Source organism: Lissotriton helveticus, chromosome 11 (assembly GCF_964261635.1).
Source record: "Lissotriton helveticus chromosome 11, aLisHel1.1, whole genome shotgun sequence".
NCBI classification, from domain to species: Eukaryota; Metazoa; Chordata; class Amphibia; order Caudata; family Salamandridae; genus Lissotriton; species Lissotriton helveticus.
This window is the reverse complement of record NC_136072.1, coordinates 45,487,448-45,508,877: the sequence shown is the minus strand read 5'-3', so window position 1 is coordinate 45,508,877 and position 21,430 is coordinate 45,487,448. Positions and strand designations below refer to the sequence as shown.

The 21,430-nt window shown below is 44.0% G+C and overlaps 1 protein-coding gene across 1 annotated transcript in view; it reads right to left on the bottom strand.

Annotated features, from left to right (window-relative positions):
- The window catches only part of ARMC9 (armadillo repeat containing 9), a 442,743-nt gene that overhangs the window by 39,911 nt on the left and 381,402 nt on the right, over positions 1-21,430 (bottom strand). The window contains exon 20 of the mRNA XM_078667778.1: positions 8,858-8,962. Within this exon, the coding sequence (XP_078523904.1) occupies positions 8,858-8,962 (105 nt within the window). The remainder of the gene's footprint in view (positions 1-8,857; positions 8,963-21,430) is intronic.

Sequence of the window (21,430 nt, the reverse complement as noted above, 5' to 3'; positions counted from 1 at the left end):
TAAAGTTTCTGTTATGGTAGGGCATTCCACTCTTCAAATCTCACTCAGAACCCCCAAAGGTGGCTATGAAAAATAAAAAATTTAGCGGTACAAAGGCCACATTTTTATCACTACATTTCTTAACTGAACATAGGAATGTGTTGTAAATTGTGTTAGTGATTGAGGTTGGTAAAACCCTTTGAAGCAGCAACCACAATTCCTGTCAGGGCGAAGTCTCAAGCAACCCCAAATTAACCTGTGCTCAACTCTCTGGTAGCTTGGAACACTGCAGTCAGGCTTAACTTAGAGGCAATGTATAACGTATTTATGCAGCATCAGTTATACCGTACAAACACCAAACAAGAATGTAAATGTAAATGTAGTATACTTGTAAAGCGCACAGCTGCCCCAGCAACGGGGCGTCCCGGCGCTGTATAACTCTGGGGAACCCGTCCTGGCTTTCCCTGTGGGATGATCCCTTGCTGGGAGTCCCCAAGGTGGAGCCAGGTATCCCCGGAATTGGTGGGGCCGTTGTGGAGATTAGGCAAGCTAATGCCCAGAGTTGCCGAGTGGAACCCCTGATTAGAGTAAGCACCGAAGCGAGAATTATCGAGTCCGCTGACCAAGGTCCACGACCCTGCCGCGTCGGGAATTGAACCCTGGTCCCAGGCTGACTTCTGCTCTCAGGCCTGCCGCCTCTAACCAGTGAGCCACACTACTCCACTAGAAAAACCCCACATCAATTTCTTTTAAATGTGGTAAAATGTAATAAATTATTTGAGATCAAAACCACAAAAATCCAATTAGTAGAAATGGATATGTGTAATTTTAAATGTTTAACTGAAAAAGGGCCTAGAAGAACAAAGCGCCAACTGTGGTCATCTGGTCGCACCGGAACAGAACAAAGTCACAAGTTTAGGCTGCCCGTGATAGAGCACGGACCAAATACAGGGGCAAAGTTAAGACAAATGAACAAAGTACCTTAAATCCTGGTTTCCGGTGCATTGCAAGATCCCCTGTTGAGGATGTGTCGCACAGCAGCAGTTCTGAAGAGCTGTGAGGCTGCGATGCGAAGTTCTGCATCATTATTGAGAATGAGGATGAGGATGCTTTTGATCAGTGGCTTCCGATGCAAAGTCCTGCGTGGAGGATGCATTGTAAAGTGGCGGTTCCAGGGAGTAAACTGGCTGTGATGCAAGGTTCTGCTTCTGGGAAGTATTACACTGCAGCGGTTACAATGAGCATGCAAGGAGATGCATTGCGCTGTGTCTGTTCTTCTCACAGAACAGGAGTTGCACCACTCAGGGGACAAGACTCACAGCAGAGAGAGTCCAGTTGCTGGGTTCAAAGTGGTTGGAGTCTTTTCTGTTCAGAGGTTCTGATGAGGAGGCCTGTCAACTAGCCCTTGGAGTCACATTGGTGGTCCTGGAATTTCTTGAAGTTTCTGGCCTCCCCTGCCCTGGCTCAAAAGTGGTTCATGAACAATGGAGGGGTGACACATCCGTTGTGTGAAGGCAGAACACAGCCTATTGAGTTGCAAGTGAGGCTATGCTTAGCTCAAACCACACATCCAGCCAGTTGATGGCCTATCCAGGCACACCTAATCCCTCTATTGTGCGGCTGTCTGGGAGGAATAAACAAAGTCCAACTGCCAACTACACCCAGCCATGTGACTTAGGACAGGCTGCAGGCACCAAATAGTTAGGGTAGGAAAATGCAAATTTTCTAAAAGTGGCCTTTTCAAAATTGAACAAAAAATTTGACTACACCATTAAAGTTGGAGTTTTAAATTTTAAAAATGTAGAAACCAAACTTGCCATTCCTACTTGCTCCCAATTGAAAGTTAGCATGTATTAAATGTAATAAGTTAATTCAATACTATCCTATGGGAGACGCAGACCTTGCACTAGTGAAAACCAAATGTAAGAGTTTTTCACTACCTGGACATAAAAAACGTAAACGTACATGTCCACCTTTTTAAGAGCACTGCACCCGGCCCTATGGGCTGTTTAGGACCTACCGTAGGGGTGACACATTTGTCTTAAAAAAGGAAGGCATAGGCCTGGCAAAAGGTTTATTTCACCAGGTCGAAATGGCAGTTTGAAACTGCAAACACAGGCTGCAATGGCAGGCCTGGGACATGTTTAAATGTCTACTTAAGTGGGTGGCACAATCAGTGCTGCAGGCCCACTAGTAGCATTTAATTCACAGGCCCTGGGTACATGTTTGATCAATTTAGTAGGGACTAACCAGTAAACTGAATGTGCACAAGCCAATTTTAACATGTTTAAAGGAAAGAGCACAAGCTCTTTAGCACTGGTAAAGTGCAAAGAGTCCTAAAAGCAAACAAAAACGGATTCAGAAAACAGGAGGGTGAAGCCAAAAGGTTTGGGATGACCCTGCAGAAAGGGCCGAGTCCAACAGCATTTATTGACCTTTACCTTAATCCCTAACTATTGCTCTCTTCTTACATCTGTGACATCAATGACACCTGAAAGAGTTGTGCCTTTCGATCCCTTGAAGAGCCTTGACGGCAGTAACAAACCCACCACGAGTCGTGGGCCAGAACTTTTTCATAATTTTCTTGAGACCTGTTCATTTTTTCATTGTTTCTGATGCCAAGTCCAGAATTACGAATACTCTCTGGTCTACATTTTATATGCGATTGTCGGCCTTGACTGCCTTAGAGACCCTCTCTTTGACTCTTCTGCTAGCTACTTTGAAAATCAGAGTTGGTCTGCTATCCTTTCCTACTTTAGATGAATCTCAGTTGGTTTTGATTCTTTGTGCACATACATGGGGCTCCATCCTTGTCTAACTCTGACGCTTCTGATTGGTATACCTATCCTTTCCACACCGCTCCCGAGAGCAAGAACCCGATTTGTTTCTCCTTGATGGATTTTGAGTACTTTCATACTATTAGCCAGCACTTGCTACCCACGATCAATCTCAGCACTTGCTAGTACAGTGTTGTAATTCTTTGGCTTTCTTGTGCTTGCTGTCGTGACAGTGTCCAGTAAAACAAGGGTTCTCCCGTATTCGTATCTTTCATACAGTCACGTGCTTAAATTATTCCCCTGATATCAGAGAGGGAACCCTCAATAGTCACTGTTAACACTGCAGAATACAATGCAGCAATGAACACTGAAAACCTCCTCAGCATACAAGAACCCCATCCACCCCATTTTATGACCCATGGTCCACCCTATCGGGTGGAACAGAAACACAACTGTCACATTTTCAGAGTTCAGCTGCATTCATGTAGCAGCTTCATGCACACGGAAGAGGGAGGGTGCATTTGAATCTATTAAATATCTCAGTGCTCGAGAACTGTAGTTACAGGTAAACAACTTCTTGCTCATCATTGGCTCTTTCATAGATTAACATGCTTGGCTTACGATTACCAAAGCAGTTTACTAATATGGAAGTAAAATAGGTGGAAATAAGTCTCACCTTATCGAAACCAGTTACACACCACCGCCTGTCCAACTGCTGCTTATCAATGTCGGGTATGCTCAGACCGGGGTGCCGTGCTCACCTTGCCACTGGAGTCAAGCTATCCTGGCTGATGAGGGCTGAACGCCCGAAACCGGTCTTAGGATGCTTGTTTCCAGTCCAGGGAGGACCTGGCTTGGCAGTTCGGGCTGGACTGTTCGCATGAGGTCAAGACTGATTTGCATATGGCTGGGTTCAAACTGGAATAGCATGGTGAGCAAAAAAACGTTGGATTTAGGCTCAGATCTCTGTACTGGGGTGACTGTATGACATTTTTCTGTATTCTGGCCATCAACTGTTGTTTTTGCATTTATCAATGTAGTGAAACCTGGGTAAAGGGTTGCATCAAAATCCAAGTTGCTGTTTTACAAATGTGTTATAAAGGCACTTCATCAAATAATAGCACTTTGGCCACCATTCATTTATTGGAGTGTGATTTGATACCTCTCCATAAAGGGCAACCAGCCCTGCCAAGGCAAAAACTGTAAGCTGTGAGCCAGCCTCAATGCCTTATTTTGAAAGAGGATTATCTCTGTTGACATTTCTGAGGGATGCATAGGGTTGGTCACTTTACAAAAGTCTTTTGTGCCATCCATGTAAACTTTCAAACAGAGTTTGACACCTAAAGAATGTAGTGCTCTTTATGTAGTAAGTAGTAGGTTGTCAATGCTGATAAATACATGTTTTGTTTTCTTTGAGGTGAAAGTCATGGGAACCTTCAGCATGAACTTTGGATTCTCGGTTGGTGTCAGCTTACCTTTGTTAAAGTTTAAGGTAGGATGCCTTGATGGAAGACGCCTGAATCACACGACTTGCTGAGGTGAGGGCTAAAAGAAAGGCAGTGGTTCATGAAAGCTTTTGAAGTGATGCTTCATGTATGGGCTCAGAAGGGTGGATCATAAGAGCCCCTAGTGACAGTGTTTAAGGTCCCCACGTGGTGGACTTCTGGTTACTGGAGGTCATATGCGAAAGATTCCTGGCATGAATTCTTTAAATACTCCAGTCGAGAAAAGAGGTGTTGTGATCAGCATTCCAAGATATCTCAAAACAGCAGCTAAAAAGACTCTAATTGGAGAATGTTTTAGGTCTGATTCATCAAGGTGTAGGAGAGGCAAAGTCAGATGTCATGAGGCAGGTGATCAATAATGGTTACTGCTACCCAGAGGCAAAAGTGTTTCCATTTCTACAAGTGGCCAGTGATGGTAGAAGTCGCTCTCACTGCATTGAGAGACCTGCACCAGCTGGAAGGGGTGTAAAGAAGACAGTATTCTAGGCCTGCAGCAGCCTGGCAGACACGTGCAGGAGGCAGGGTCGTGATGAAGAACTTTGCCCTGGTCTTGGATAAAAGGTAAGGTTCCTCTTTGAATGTAGTGGGGGTCTTTATCAACAGATTCCAGAAGTCTATGTGTCGGGCTGCCTGGCCCATGCGGAAGTGATTGATCGTTCATGATCCGCTAGTCAGCCTCCAGAGAACCCTCGGTGATAAGGGATAAGCAAATCTTCCTCACCAAAGAATCAAAAGCGCTTCCCCTGAGTCCCCAGGAACCATAGCCAGCCTCTGAAGTGTCAGCCTTTGGAATTTTCTGGATTTGCCAATCCGTCCAGGACAGGGGAGCCCCACTTCTGAAAAACTAGTTGCAGTTGTCTATTGTCCAGCTTCCATTTGAGGTGGTCTTTGTCTCATCTGCTTAATGCATCTGTCATGCAGTTCTGGAGGTGTGACCCAAGTGACTCCATTTGTCAACACCAGATACCAAAGATGCTCAAATATTGTTCCACCCTGCTTCTTTATGTAATAAAGAGCAGTTCTATTGTCTTTTCCTATTAGGACTTGCCAACGGTCTCTTTGCAGCAGGGAGGCCAAGGGCTTGCCTGATTGCCCTGAGCTTCAGGATGTTAATGCGATGCGTTTGTTCCTAAATGGTCCACAGACTGCTTGTTGTGCTATACGCCAAATGAGCACCCCAAACCCTTTAACTAGACAGTTGCTGTCAAAGTATATTGTGACTCCATGATGTACAGATCCTGGCCTCTTTAAATGTTGTCTGTCTTTCCACCTTTTCAAGGTGCTCTTGATCTCTGCTGTTATGTGAATCAGATTGTCCAAAAGGTCTGAGACTTGTCTCCAGTACAAATAAGGCGGTGTGTTTCTGGTGAGGGCTCATCCTTAGTCTGCATAGTGGTATTGAAGGGATTCATTTAGACATTTTTCCTAATAATGCTCTGAACTTGTGTCCTGGTATCTGAGATCTCTCCATGGTGATCTACAGCCGGTTCTTTAGTTTTGGCCACTTTCCTCAGAAGGATATGACTTTAGACTAGAGTGTCTGTGTGGATGTTTGCTCCCAGAAACAGGCTAAGCTGCCATGGAGTAAGCACTGACTTTTTCTTACTCAGGGTGAGACCCAAGGTTTCTAGAATTTGTAGTGTTGTGCCACAGTTGATACAGTTTGATTTCAAGAAGGAGCTTTGTTAACCATTTTTCTAGGTACAGGAAAATTCACACTCTTTGTTTTTGCAGATGTGGAGCAACAGGAACTAAGCATTTGGAAAACACTCTTGGTGTGGACTTTAGGGCAAATGGAAAGGCCTTGAATTGGTAGTGGTGTCCGTTCACCATAAACAGAGGTAATTCTGGTGTCAAAAGTGAATTGGCAGATACAAAAAAGCATCCTTCAGATCTATTGATGCTAGGCTGTCTGAACGGTTGACTGACTGAATGTCCATAAGAGATATCTTTCAAGTTTACTTTTATATAAATTTGTTCACTGCCAATAAATATCACATAGAATGCCATCCTCCATCCATTTTTCTAGTGGATAAAGGAAACTCTGGAGACAAAGCTCTGCTTCCTTTGGACTTCTGGGAACTGGGGTGGTGAAGTGAGCTAAAGAACGATGATGGATTCAACCCAGATCTGTGACTGGGGGTGAGTGTCTGAAAAGTTCCAGCACTTAGTCCATCATCCTCTTGTGTTTGCTTTGTTTGCACTAAGTTGGCAGGGTATGCCCAGACGTGGGTCCCTTGCTCACTTTGCCACTGGATTCAAGCTAGCCTGACTGATGAGGGGTGTTACCCCACAACCGGTTCCATGATGCTTGTTTCCGGTCCAGGGAAGACCTGGCTTGGCAGTCTGGGAGGGACTGTTCCCATAAGGCACAGGGTTAGACTGATTTGCATATAGCTGGGTCTGAACTGGGTTGGGGGAAGTGAGCCAAAGAACAATGATGGATTCAACCCAGATCTGTGACTGTGGGTGAGTGTCTGAAACGTTTCAGGACTCGGACCTTCATCTTGTGTTTGCACAATTTCATGGTTGCCTTTTGAAGAAGCTTGATAATTTCTAGTTGCAATTCCTGAAGATGTGTAAGATGTTCCTTTCTCAGGGGCTATGGTGGTGTCTCTGTTAGCAATTCTGTCCTGTAGATATACATTATATCTAAAACCCAGCAGCTGCAGGTCATTTGTTTCCAGGATAGGTAATAAGACACACACTTTCCTTCCCTAATCTCAGTTGGGGCTTGATCTATCTGTGAATTCATATTCGTCAGTTCATACCCAGAACACTCAATGTTGACAAACTTTTAATTTATTTAAACACAGTTTGACCTAATGTATCAACAGTTAAAAGTAACAATAAAAAGTGGCAGAAATTAAATCTTCAAAGATTTAATTTCGATGTATTATGTATCATCTACAATCTGATGTCTTTTTAACAGTATTTTTTGTTTTTAAATTAATTTTATTTGTGCTTGTTATATTAAGTAAATTGTTGGATACTCCTTTGTTAGTTACACTGAGCTCTTTTCTTACTATTTTCATTATTGCATGTAACTTGTTCCATTGTGATAAAGTGTAGGTTGCCTAGGAACGTTACTGGCCCTCCAGTGCACTGCCAGTCTGACTATGGCGCTGCTAGACAATGCACAAGACCTTGGCAAACCCCAGGGTCTACTCTTTGTGCAGCCATTGGGATATCCCTAAGGCAGACGACCATGAGAATCCCCAGGATGACCTTCCCATGGAAGCCAAGCAATCCTGGGAAAGGGGATTTTCCAGGTGTTCTCTTGCACATACTGCGCTGGTATTCTCTTTCAAGGGGGTGTTCGCGCCCCCCGGGCAAGATAATCTTAGCGAATACTAAGGTTGATCAAATTTCATAGGCCTGTGTCTGTCTCTCTTGGGTTCAGGGAGTCCCTTGGAATGTTGTGCGGGCCGATACTAAGGGAAGAGGGTATTGCTGGCTCAGCGCTGCTGGGTCACACTGCCAACCACAGCGCCAGCCTCAAACACTGCATCGTATGTTGTATGGAGCAGCGAGTAGCGCCACCCTCTGGATCGGAGTAAGATCATGATTTGCCTGGTGTTCCAACAACATTAATGGATATTCCTCTCTGCTGGGCAGGTCTGTTTGAGCAATCCCTACCAATACCCCCCTACTCTCTCATCGTATGAAGGGCTGCAGCCAGATGGCTACGGAAGATGAAGCAACACAATCACTTCATCACCCTCCGATGACTTCCCTTGGCAAAAAGCGCTGATTTGAAGCCTTCGTACATTGTGCATTACAGCGGTGTGTCTGTTATACTTTATAAACACATGTCACGGCTGCTTTGTCCAGAACTGTCTGCTCGTCTGTAGAAACCTGCACCTGATTCCTAGCCTCTCTCTGGTGGGATCGCATTGTCCACCCTAGACGTAGACAAGGGACCGATTTAAAAATCCCTTACAAGATCGAACGGACCACTGGTGCTTCTAAAGTGATCTACAACCGGCTCGTCCGTAGCACACCAGCCATGACATTCGTCCCAACACTCTCCAGATCACAGGGAAAACAAACATTGGCAAGACCATTAGATCTGGGTGGAATGTGTTAACACATACAGCATTAGCATATTAGAGAGAGATAATTGAGAGGGAGCCAAAAGGAGCGGAGAGAGAGGGTTATAGTTTTAAAATAATTCCTCATGCATTTCTACATATGCACTCACATGGCGGTGAAAGGATACACCCAAACAGCCAATAGCACTAGGTGACAGATGTGTACTCCGCTTGGCTGATCAAGCCTGGACATGATTGAGAGTTTTCGGCCAATGGCAGAAGGAGGCTGGTTAAAGGAAGCTAATGGTTGATTGGGGTGAACCCATATTTTGCATATTGTTAGCAATAAGTCTGTTTTACAGCAATGCTGTTGACCCCTAGACCTAAAGGGGACACTGCTGTAGTGCATGCACATTGTATAAGTAGTAACATAAAAGGAAATATACCTGCTTCTTTGAAATGTACATTTAGAATTGTCATGTAGCGTTGTGTGCCTCCTAGCACAACAACCCAGACATACGTGTGGATCAAGTTGTGAGAGGAATGACAAGGTACCACTTACACCCAAGTATTCTGTTGTCAGCAGCTTCTCTCCAGACAGTTCTCCCAGCTGAGCCTGCAGCAGCTCGGACTTGTCCAAATCAGCCTCCATCGCATCCTGGTCCTCCTGTGAAGGTAAAACACACTTATCAGCAGTCTAGGCTTGAGTTCTAGAGACAGCTTAGTAAATAATAACCAATGATTGATGCATGGTTTTCTCAAGTCAGCACAACGATCCATGGCATTGGCCAACAATCCGGACCCAAGAAAGATGCACTGAAAGGGAAAACAGGCGCACTGAAGATTGTGGGAGGTTTAACCGCAGGAAGCAGTTGTCAGGCCATGAAACTCACCATTCGCCAAAGCCAGTTTTGCTTCAAGCCCCACCTCAAAATACTTCCATAAACTTCCTTAAACTTTTCCAGCAAGGTATTATCCATCTCACTAAATAGGCAATCTCCTCGAGTGCCATTCTAGTTTCTACTGGGTATGTGCCATTGGTGAGAAGTGGGTGAACGTACATGCTCCTTCTAAGTACCTCAAAGATATAAGAAGCATTGATTCTTCAAGAGGCCTCCCCAAACATCCTTTACTTGCCCAAGCACCATACACTGAGCTCTTCGCAGGGTGTGCCTGTTGGTACTGCCCACTCCAAGCGGCTACTTCGACTGAACTCAAACACCACCATTAGTAGTAATACTGCTTTGCTCCTCCAAGCACATCCTACTATGATACCCTCCATGCATGTTCTGATGCCGGATATGAAACTCACGCTATCAGTTTGCATCCCATATTTCCAATTTATAGTTTTCTACCACATGTTCACTGCTTGTGTTTTTTCCCTTCGGTAAACCATTTAATTTTGAACAATGTACTTTTGCCTTATAATCAAAAAATGTGTTTCTCTAGTGAAGGCATCTCACAATTGTGGCCTTTTGGGCACCTGTCCCTGTTTCTTTCTGATCAAGCCAGAGGGAATGAAAAGAAAAATTACATTTTTAGTTCCAAAACACAAAGTGGCTCATTTAGGTTGATTATTTCAGAGAGTCATAGTACCTGGCTGTTCCCATGGATGTCAGTTAGGCCTGAGTGAGACCCTACGGCCTTCAAAGCTTGCGACTAGGAAACTGATGATCAGGTATCCTGAGACCCTTGCATGAATCCTATTTCGGCCATTCATCTGCTTCCTGGATATTATGAAGGTATTAGATCTACGCTTGTAGGATTCCTATCCCAATCTCAGGTCAATACCTATGTGCTTGTGATACCACAGTGTCATATATAATGTGATTGGAATTTGTAAATAAGTGTGTGATGATACCTCCAACCACCTTGCTTTTGTTAAAATACAGTCAGTGTTTTTGCCAATTGACCATGCTTGGGTTTGAAAAGGGAATAACTACCCAATACTAACTCTGGGAAAGGCGAGATTCCATTCCTTCCCAACTTATTCAAATTCTAAATGGTTCTGTGTGTGGTTCTCACTTTTGAGTTGTATTTTCTTAGTAAGTGGTAATTGCTCTCCTTGTTGGCACCAAACCATAGGAGTACAACCGTGAACGGCACACAGCTTTTTACTGGGATTCTGGCGTGTGTGTCCAGTATGCAAGGTCCTGAAAATAGAAATTATCCTCACCTCCGACCAGTCAAGGACCACTTACGTGTGGTGGAAGGCCCTCAACCTACACGGGCTCTATGGAAATCATGCTGATCTCTACGCTAACTCTCTATAAATCCATAAGCAATTCATTTCACAGTCGTAAGTTATACAAAATGCCTGTTCAAGCATCTCTTCCATGGGACACTTACAGACTCTTCTCGTCTTGTGTTACTTCGATACGGTGTCAAAGTTACTTCGAGTGCGGGTGTGAGTGACCTCTCAAGTAAATGGTGCCACTTCCAGAACTACCTTTCATTTAACTTAGGAGGACTGCAATTATAAGCCTCACACAGAGGGCTTTCTTATGAGATATCTTTAGTCTGAAGGGGAAATAGCGGAGCTGGAAATGCAGACTCCGGGCTGTATTTCCACCCCTAATTCCAGCATTGTTATTTTCAGTACCCAGAATGGGGAATGAACTCATTGACACTGAGTTACTGTGTCATAAGACACAGGTTTGTATTGATTCAGGTGACATTTCAGATGTATTATCACCTGCTCTCAGCATCAGCCATAGCACCATGTAGTGTAAGGATCTGGGGTTAAGGAGGGGGTTCTCTCTAAGAGGGGGGGAGGTGTGTGTGTGTGTGTGTGTGTGTGTGTCTGTGTGTCTGTCTGTCTGTCTGTCTGTCTGTGTCTGTCTGTCTGCGTCTGTCTGTCTGTCTGTCTGTCTGTCTGTCTGTCTGTCTGTCTGTGTCTGTCTGTCTGTGTCTGTCTGTCTGTGTCTGTCTGTCTGTGTCTGTCTGTCTGTGTCTGTCTGTAAGTGTCTGTCTGTCTGTGTCTGTCTGTCTGTCTGTGTCTGTGTCTGTCTGTCGGGGTAGGCTTATGAAGTCCATTCAATCCTTCTGCTCTGCTTTTTTTTTTTTTGCAGAGTTTTATATAGCGCGAACTAGACCCGAACTGAATCGGTTATCAGAGCGCTTTACATAGCACCAGTTGCGTTACATGAGGAAACGCATTCGTTTTTAGGCACGGGGAGATTACGTGATTTGACCAGAATCACAGGAGGTTTTTTTTTGGCGTCGTTACCGAGACTCGAACCCAGATCCCCAGCACACAGAAGTATAGAACTGCTCCACCAGTTGTCCACAGTCTCTTCCCACTAGACCTGGTCCCGATGATTCTTTTTTTTAGGTTGGCCATTAGCCAAGACTTTCTGATTTTACTAAATTAATATTCATAATATACTTGCTTAAAGGGGCTGTAGGCTCCCTGCCTTCACCCATTGGTCTCTTGTTGTGTCATTCCTTTTGGCTTCCATCCATTGCAGCATACAGCATGGGGCAATGAGTCAGCCAACTTAAGCCTCTGGTTAACGTCACTTTGAGTGACTGCATGTTGCTTTTTCACAAGGTGCACATCCTCCACAAGGAGTTCCTTTAGTGCCCGTGTTGTGGGATGGGAAACTAGGATACATTGGAAGTGAGTACATGACACATTCCAGCTTTATCAGGTTCTGACTCCTTCCAATACTATTGCAAATTCCTTTTGAAGTGGACTGCTACCATTTCACAGTATACCACATTGTGTTTCTAGATGCGGTTTCACCAATGGTTCTATGATAAACTTTGCCCTGGAAGAAACCCAAACTTTATGATGCCTAATTGGCAGCACACTTGCAACAGTTTTATTTAAACATAGATGGAGTGTAATATGTTTTTTAATATCCAATATTTTATACAGTAAACCCTCTTTCTTTCCTTTTTTACTTCTTTTATCCCTTTCTTGTTTGTCTTCTTTCCTTTTTCCTTTCTTGACTTTCTATTTTCTTTTCTTCTTTTTGCCTTCGTCCCCTTTTCTTTCTTTACTTTCTTCTATTCTTTCTTTGTTCCCTTCATTCTCCTTTCCTTCGTTCTTGCTTTCATGCCTTAATTATTATTTCCTTCCTTTCCATTTTTGCATCTTTGTTTCTTGCCTTCTTTACTTTTTTCTTTTTCTTTCCTTCTTTTTCACCCACTTCCCTTCATTCTCATTTTGCCTTCTTTCCTTTGCTCTTTCCTTCTTTCTGTTTTGCCTTCTGCCGTTCATTTTTTGCTTCTTTCTTTCGTTTTGCCTTCTGTCTTCCTTTTTTACTTCCTTCTTTCTTGGTCTTCTTTTCTCTTTTCTTTCTTTGTTGCCCTTTCTTTCTTTCCAATCTTGCCCTTTTTAGGTTTTCTTTCCTTTTGTCTGCCTTCCTTTTTGTTCTTCCCTTCCGTACTTTCTTCCCTTCTTTCTTGACTTCATTCTCAAAGGCGATGGTAGCAGCCAATGCCAGATAGATGGCTTTTTTGGGCCTGTGTTAGCCAAGACCTTTCGATTTTACTAAAGGTATATTTCTTATAGGGGTTTCAGCCAGTCTTCATCCATTAGTCTTTCATTGTGTCATTCATTCATTCATTCATTCATTCATTTCAATCTTTATTTCGGCATGAACACCATAAAAAAACACATACATTAACACAATAAAACATTTCTTTAAAAATGCACAACATACTATATGAATTCATTCAATTTTCATGTCGATTCTAAAATTTAAAAGTCAAAATGTTTAAAACATTCATAATGGCTATTCAATCTTGGTGAGAACAGTTGTGGGCGACAGGAGTGGAATTACATTAAATGTCCCTCAATTAAAAATGACAACAAATTTGACATATCAACAGTTTACAGCTTAAAACCCAACTTTCTTCTTAGGAAAAATATACTATGTAAGAATCTACTTACACTAAATACAATGGGTTGGCTAGTATTAGACAAAAGAATCCTTAAGGCCTGAGAGCATGATCTTACACCTAATTGAGAACATATTGGTTTAATCCATCTTCTCCTTGCCTGTTCGTATACTGGGCAGAAAAAGAGGATATGTGATTCATTTTCTTTTTGATTACATCCACATATGGTACATAATTCATCTTCTACATGGTTCTCCAAGTTTGCACCACCATGCCAACGAACCAATGTAGAACCAATTTGGAGATTTCCATATCTAAATTTTAGGAATAAGGTCTTTGCTAAAGGTGGTTCTATTTCATCCAAAAAGGGCTCGAAGAATGGATCTTCTTTAAAGGTAAGAAACCTTGTTACAAGTGTCCCACCAGTAGAAGCATTTTTGATCATATCCGTAATGTACGACCAGAAACGCTTTTTAACCATAATTTTTGAGTGTGGTGGAAGTGAATCAGGATGTTCCCAGTAATGCGACAGGCCTAATCGGACAAGCCAAAATTTGACATGTTTAAACCAGGGTATCACCTTGAAGCTGTCAAGCTCCATGATTTCAATTAGCCCATCCTTGTATACTTGCAGCTCGGGTACACGCCACAGCCTGATCCACAACAATAAAGGACGTAGAGTGATATGATGGTCCGTTCTACGAAAATTTAGATCAAGCTGAAGTGGGACCAAAGGAGTACTTCTTGGGACCCTGACCAGACTTCTCAAAAAGTTATTATCCAGGACCCTGAAGGTATCTTTGGACCCTGGGCCCCAAATTTCCGAACCGTATAGCACTGCAGGTTGGACCTTAAATTTAAAAAGTTCAACTGCAGGAGACACGGCCTTGCTTGTACTTTGGCCTTGCTCTCTGAGAATGGGTTTCGTATTCTGGTTAAACATCATCTTACATTTTTCCAATTGGGCTTTCCATGTAAAATTGGAGTCCAATGTTACCCCCAAATATCCAAAATACGGAACTGATTCTAATTTTAATCCATTTAGAGTTAGACAGCCCTTATCAGTTTTTGTTGGGTTTAGGACCATACACTTTGTCTTTTTCCCATTAATCTCCAGTCCTTTCTTGATACAGTATTCATTAAAGGAATTTAGGAGAGCTTGGAGACCTTTTTTTGTCTGGGAAATTAAAATAGTGTCGTCCCGAATAATAAGGAAGTGACTTTTTCGCCGTTCAACTTAGGAGAATCATTTTTACATCCCTCCAGATATGAGGGGATATCATTCACAAATAGCGAAAACAATGTGGGGGCCAGTACACACCCCTGGCGCACGCCACGTTCGATCGAAATTTTGGGTGTTAATTCGCCTTTTGGGCCCCATCGTACTCTGGCAAAATTGCCTCTATGGAGCTCTTTTATTTGCACTATCAGGGTGGGTGGCATCCCTACCAAACTTAATGTTTCCCACAATAAATTACGCGGTACTAAATCGAACGCCGCCCTTAAGTCGACGAACGCGACATATAGTTGACCCTTTTTAATCTTGATGTATTTCCAATAAAGGCAACAAAAGCGGATGATTTGATCAATTGTACTAACTTTAGATCTAAATCCCGCTTGGTATCTAGACAAGATTGCCTTTTCGTCCAACCAGTCATTAACACGAAATAGGATATGTCTTGCGTAGATTTTTTGTAGTATATCCATAAGGCTTATTGGACGATAATTTGAGGGGTCCATCCTGTCTCCTTTCTTATAAATTAAAACAATTTCAGCCCCCTTCCAACTCTCTGGGAAGTCAAGATTCCTGGATAACTCGTTACACAAATGATTAATATAAGGAGCCCAAATTTTTAATTCGTGTTTATACAAGTCTCCTGGGATCTTGTCTAACCCAGGGGCTTTACCAGACTTTATCTGGGTTATTGCCAATTCTGTCTCACCTAGAGTAAAATCCAAGGTATCCCCTGGAATGACATAACTTGGGGACCTATCTGAAATGGGTTCCTCATATTCCTTGTAAAGGTTGGAAAAATGATTTACCCAAGTCTGTTCGTCTAAGTAGACGTCCTTTACCACTCTGCCTTGATGATTCCCATTCGCTATCAGCCTCCAGAAGGCTATATTGTCTTGTGTTTTTGCCGCGTGCAGCAAATCTGCCCATTTTGCTTCCTCCCATGCCATTTTGCATGCCTTTTGGACCAATTTGTAATTGTTCCTGGCTGACATAATGTCCGGTTGTGCCTTCGATTTAATCGCGGTTAAAAGTGCCCTCTTGGATTCCCTGCAATCCTTGTTATACCACGGTTTGCTATGGGACAGATTGTGTGTCTTCTGCTGCCCTTTCTTCGGCATCTTAGTAACTAAGGGCTTTAAAGCATCAAAAAAGTGTTGGTGTACTTTCGTAAAGTGACTACCATTCCCCTCCTTTGAGGTATCACTTAAATATGCTCCACAGATGCTAGCGAAGAGCTTGTAAATTTCTGCTATAATTTCACCATTGCCCAATATTAGTGGCCATTTAAGGGAACGTCTGTTGTTGCTAATATGTATCTCATTATGATCACCATTGGTTACTTCTCCAGCCAGAGGGGAAGCTGCGTCTCCAAATAGGGAATCCTTAATTTGAAGGGCTAGAGGAAAGTGATCACTTTCTAATCTTTCTATTACCTCCATGTCAAGGAGAAATTCCCATGACGACACTGAGGTAATGATAAAATCTATATTACTTTTATAGTTCCCTCTATAAAAGGTGGGCTTCTTCTTAGTATCAGATGGTAGCCGTCCATTACACGCTCGAGTGCAGTGTTCTGCACATAGTCTCATCATTTGGAAGGCTAAAGGAGAACATTTAACTGGTTTAATGTCATCTAAAACAGGGATCCCATTTGCCTCATCTTCTTCTAAGAAGATGTCGCTAAACCCTATCATGGGCTCAAAATTGCAATTAAAGTCGCCTGCCATGATGACATAGTTCTCTCTTGTGTCTAAGTTACCCAGTAGGAGGTCAAGATGGGTTAGTAAGGATGATTCTCTTTTAGTAGTTGTTGGTCTGTTATAAACGTTAACCAGATAGAGTTTTTTCCCTTTGTAAACATTAATTTTCAAAATCAGTATATCAGGGGAATTAGTATCCATCACTTCTATATTCACTTTTAGATTAACTTTTGCCCAGATCAACAGCCCTCCTGAGGGTCTTCCACTCCTAGAGGGAATCGCACTGATACCATATGATTTATAACCTAGCCTGTGTGTAATTTCCACTGACCAAGTCTCTTGCAACATGCAGAAATCAAAAGTGTCAATAAAACTTGCCCATTCTGGATCCCTTAGGTTTTTTGATACCCCAGCTATATTCCAGGAAACCAATTTTATGGGCTGCCGTGATTCCAAGATTCTTTGCGTCAGTATATTACCCTCCTCCACAGGCACTGTAATATAGCATTCTCATTGTGTCATTCACGTTTTCCTTCCACCCACTCTAGCATGAATCAAGAGCCAATGTTAGCGAACTGTTGCCATTGACTGACTTCATTAAGAGTTACAGCATGCTGCCCTTTCACAAGGAGCACATCCACATACAAGGTAGTTCCCTTTAATGTCGGCTGTACCATGGTAAGGTGTATACTATTTTGAGACCTGAAAATTTATTTTGCCCTTAGATGTTGTTTTTTTGTTTTTTTAGATTTAATAAGGGCCCAGCAACTTCCTGAACAATGAAGATTTGCAAAAGTCAAGACAAAACAAGAAATTTGAAAGGTCGACAGTCAAGGCCAGGCCACTGGATCAGCCAATAATTGTTTTAAATCTGTCTGAAAAGAGATTTTGCCATTCATTGTGAATACAATGTACTACATTTGAGAGGATTTGCTACTCTTCTATTTATTTGACTTGTCCTGCCCTGCACTGTTCACCATCCAGGTTCTTGTAAAGGGCCGAATTACATAAACAGAGACTGCCTTTGTAAGGAAGAATGCTAAACCAACACTGTGCAAATGAGTCCTGCGTGCACCACATACTTGCTATCCGCAGCCAGAAGCATGGGATCAAAAGTCATCATCCCGGAGCCATGGTACAGGCAGAAGCAAGGAGGTGCCAAAAACTACACTTGCTGTGAAGTTTGCAAGAAGGTAATAGCATGCTTTGCAATACTTTGATAAAGACATGGACTACGGTTAAAAAGAACAAGTTACTTACCTTCGCTAATGATGTATCTGGTAGATATATATGTTAGTTGTAGATTTCCCCCAGATGTCAGTCTGGCTCTGGAGATTTTTTTATTTTCTTCAGCACCACCCATGTCCATCATTAGGTGTTGTCGGTTGGCTCAGAGTTCGTCGTCAACGCCGAGTGCGCCTGGATGAGTGCACAGGACCTACATAAACGTCAGGAGAAGTGTCCAGAGCACTGGAATTACCCAGGTCCATTTTCCAGTCCAGTTCCTCAACCTGGTCGGTTAAAGGGTCCAGGGGCCCCTCTAAGTCTTTTTTCTCACCTTCTGGCCCGGGAATGAATACAGGGACAAAAGTCCCTTCCGGCGTCTAATCGACATCCGTCTGGCTCCGTGCCCACTTCGGATATGAGGATGGGGTCGGCACCGACCGGGGCACTGTCGATGCTGGGAGTGTTGTCGTCGGATTAGTGAAGATCGGCCGGCATCAATCCGGATCCAGGCCTGGATCCAAGAGGACCCTCCGGAGCCGAGGCCGGAGCCGCTGGTGTCGAAGTCTGATGGGCCCAGACCGACGAAAAACCACCTTTGGTTTTTCTTTTTTCTTTGCGGGCCCCAGACCGACTCCACGGGGCCCAAAGGTGTGCCGACAGAGCTGCGCTGCCCAAATATGAGTTACAAGGCATCATAGAACTTCTGGATTTTGGGCAGGAGACGGTCTAGCTCCCGGAAAGGGAGGGAGGGAGGCATGAAACCTTCTCAGAAGTAGAGCGACGATGCTTGGAATCCCGCAAAGCGCTGGCCGACCGACAGGGAGAAGTCGAAGAACGCCTGTGCTTCTTCGACTTCTTTTTGTTCTTCCCTGACTTACCCAAGGATCTCTCTGATGACTTGGAGTGCAAGGAGTGTGGGCTCCGCGACTGAATTAGACCTTTTACTCGGACGAGAACGTGAGTGGCCCTTACACCACGGCAGTCTTTACCACAGAGGGTCCTGCTGACATATGGCATCGCCGCACTACTAATGCACACGGTTTGAGCCCTTACCGCACGGCAGTCCAGCAAACAGCTATCTTCACAGCGGCTCTCTCCTGGTATACAGGGGTCACTGACTTAATCCTGCACCCGGGCAACAAACCAATAGGTGCAGCAGTTGTTTCCTCACACCTCGCTTTTAGAGTCCACTCGACAGGGCTCCCTTCTGGGCACTACTCCCTCTAGCGCTCTCTTCTTCCTCACAAGGCACACTGATCTTGGCAAGCAGGCAGGTGCTGGTACTCCAGGGTCCAGGGCAGGGGGTCTTAGATTCCCTAGGTGATGTACCCTCACCCATCAGGGAAACTAGCCGGGACTGGAGCCCGCCCAGGTCACAGGCAGAGTTTGCAGAGCTTCTCCTTCTCACACAGACCATCTGGCTGATGGCTGATGATGATTTTTGGGGTCTCATCTCCCCTTCTTATAGTCTATTTCCAGACACCAAATGTGATTTAGATACTCAGTCTTTGAAATTTGTTTGTTGAGGGTGTGTCTTTTTTTGAAGTACGCACTCATCTGCTCTCTCTTCCTCTTGATAAGTAGTCCGTCAGAGCAGGGATGTCTCTAAAGCTGATAGTCCTACAACACCAGTTATGGGTGTAACTAGAGTTCCCACTTGGATGTCAGCCACAGTGATATGTGCATCAAAAGGTTAGCCAACTGCACCCACCCTACTCTTTATGATTATCTGATCAGCGACTTCTCCTTCCTGAGATGTGCTCAGGCCTCTTCCTTGTGACCTCTCACTGAATCAAAGAGCACCCTTTAAAGTGCACAGAGGAGGCCTGGTCCTCCCCTCTCCAGTGTGCGTCTCACCTAGCTTCCGTGAATGCAGCATGCCATAAATCAGTCTTAGGTTATCTCTCTACCTCCCCTCCATGTTTCACCACGAAGGCCTGAGTCTGCCAACATGGTACCCAGGGCCTTCCATGTATTGTGCCATCCACAGACATATATAGATCTAGTGCATGTTTACAGCATATACAAACTGCTCATTCCTGTATCCTCCATGTATTGCACCATTCAGAGGCGCACATACATCCAGCATTTTGATTCAACATGCATGCACGGTCCAGCACTGTATCCGTTATGTACTGTAGCACTCACAGGCACACATACACCCAGCACTTGCACTTATCCCACTTGCACTGCACAGCACAACATCCTTCAGGTATTGCACCATGCTCAGCCACATAAAACTCCAGCAAAAGCATAGACCATGCACACATTACTCACTACTCCACTGTACCTTGATGACACCCTCCCCAGGCACACATACATTACGCGCAGATACAGCACTTCTGCGCTGTGCAGCACTGAAGCAATGGATGAGTTAAGCACACAGCAGCGGAACTCTGAAAAGTGAGTGAGTATGTAGGCCTTACTCCAGTGACACAGATTAACAAGCATTTACAATGCAATGGTTTCGCCTTTGGAAAAGTTTGAGCTATTGGCATTGTAAATGACAAAATTTGTATTTATGTGTTGGTTTTGAAAACAGATAAATAAATGGCATTGTCATTTACATTGCCATTAGCTTAATCTCTCGCAAATGTGAGACCAATTGTACCCTACGGACGAGATCATCAGACATCAATTACTACCACACAAACACACCCAGAGCCAGCCACACACACACACACCCAGAGCCACACACACACACACACACACACACACACCCAGAGCCACACACACACACACACACACCCAGAGCCAAACCTAAAAATTAAATCAAATCATGGTGAGCAACACAGGATGGAGCAGAATGTGGCCCAGAGCAATTAACAGTGCCCGAGATGAATTCCGGCATTTCACCCATCGCGTTTTTGTTTTCCTTTGTACCAAACTCTCACACATACACACCAGACTGACTGCATAAATAAACAGTGATGAAAATGCAGTGGTTAAACAAGGTTGCCGCAGTAATCCATGTGAATTATAGCACAGGGTTGACAAATAGGCTAAAGTTTATAAAACCGGCATCAGTGAAATAGGAGCGCCTGTTTATAGCGCTGCGTGAAAGCAGGCCTGTCACAGCAGGAGCTAACAAGTTAATTATTCCACGTTTGTCAGCGCCCACCTATGCTGGAGTGGGCGAGGACAGCTGCGGGCAGACCAACAGCAGGGTTTTGTTTGTAAACGGCGGGGTCTGGTCTGCGGGATTATTCTGCAAGGAGAGGCGGGCGTGGAACTGGAATCCAGCGCCTAAGGGTCGGGCCGCCGGCTTCCAAGTGGGCAGATGTGAGGCAATGTAAATGACAATGCCATTTATATATGATTTAAAAAAACAAAAAAATGTCATGAGCAATGCCAATAGCTCTACCTTTAATAATGCCGAGACCATTGCATTGTAAATGCTTGTTTAGTTCTGGCATTAGCTAACAGTTTTTGGTTGTTCATTCTTCTATCTTCATCTATTGATCTCAGCAGTGGCAATCCCCTATTGCCTCTGCCCATCACAGGACACAGGGCGAGCCCACTTCAGCCATTGGTTTACCAGACTGAGGGACTGCATTCTGTTCTTGTACAATGTGCAGAGCAGAACTGGGGGCCCCCTGAAAGGCTGGGGCCCTGGGCCAAAGCCCACTTTGCCCATGCCTTATAAGGTCTCTGAAAGGTAGGAAAGAAGGAGGAAGAGAATGACGGAAAGGTAAAGGGAGAGAGATAAAGAGGCAAAGAGGGTCTGGTGGTGGATGAAAGAGACATTAGGTCCTTCCACAGCGCCAGTCGTGAGTTTCTATTGAAAACGTTGGACCCCAGGACTTATTCTTTTACAAATTAAGCAGGAAGGTTATTCTTGAGTTTTCAGCAGTGAGAAAACTTAAATAAAGAGTTTTGTGAACCTGGTCCTTTGGGAGTGGGACATCACTCACAGCAACTACTACAGGCACAGATGTACATCAGGGGAACAGTGGGGATACCGTACCCTCAATATAAATGTCAATTGGGTTTGTGATCGTTTGACTTATGTTTTATTCCGAACTTTGCTCGAGAGAAAGTGTTTTATTCGAGAGAGAGTGTGCTTTATATGAGAGAGAGACTGTGCCTGTGTGAAACCATGGAGCAATGGATGCGTTTA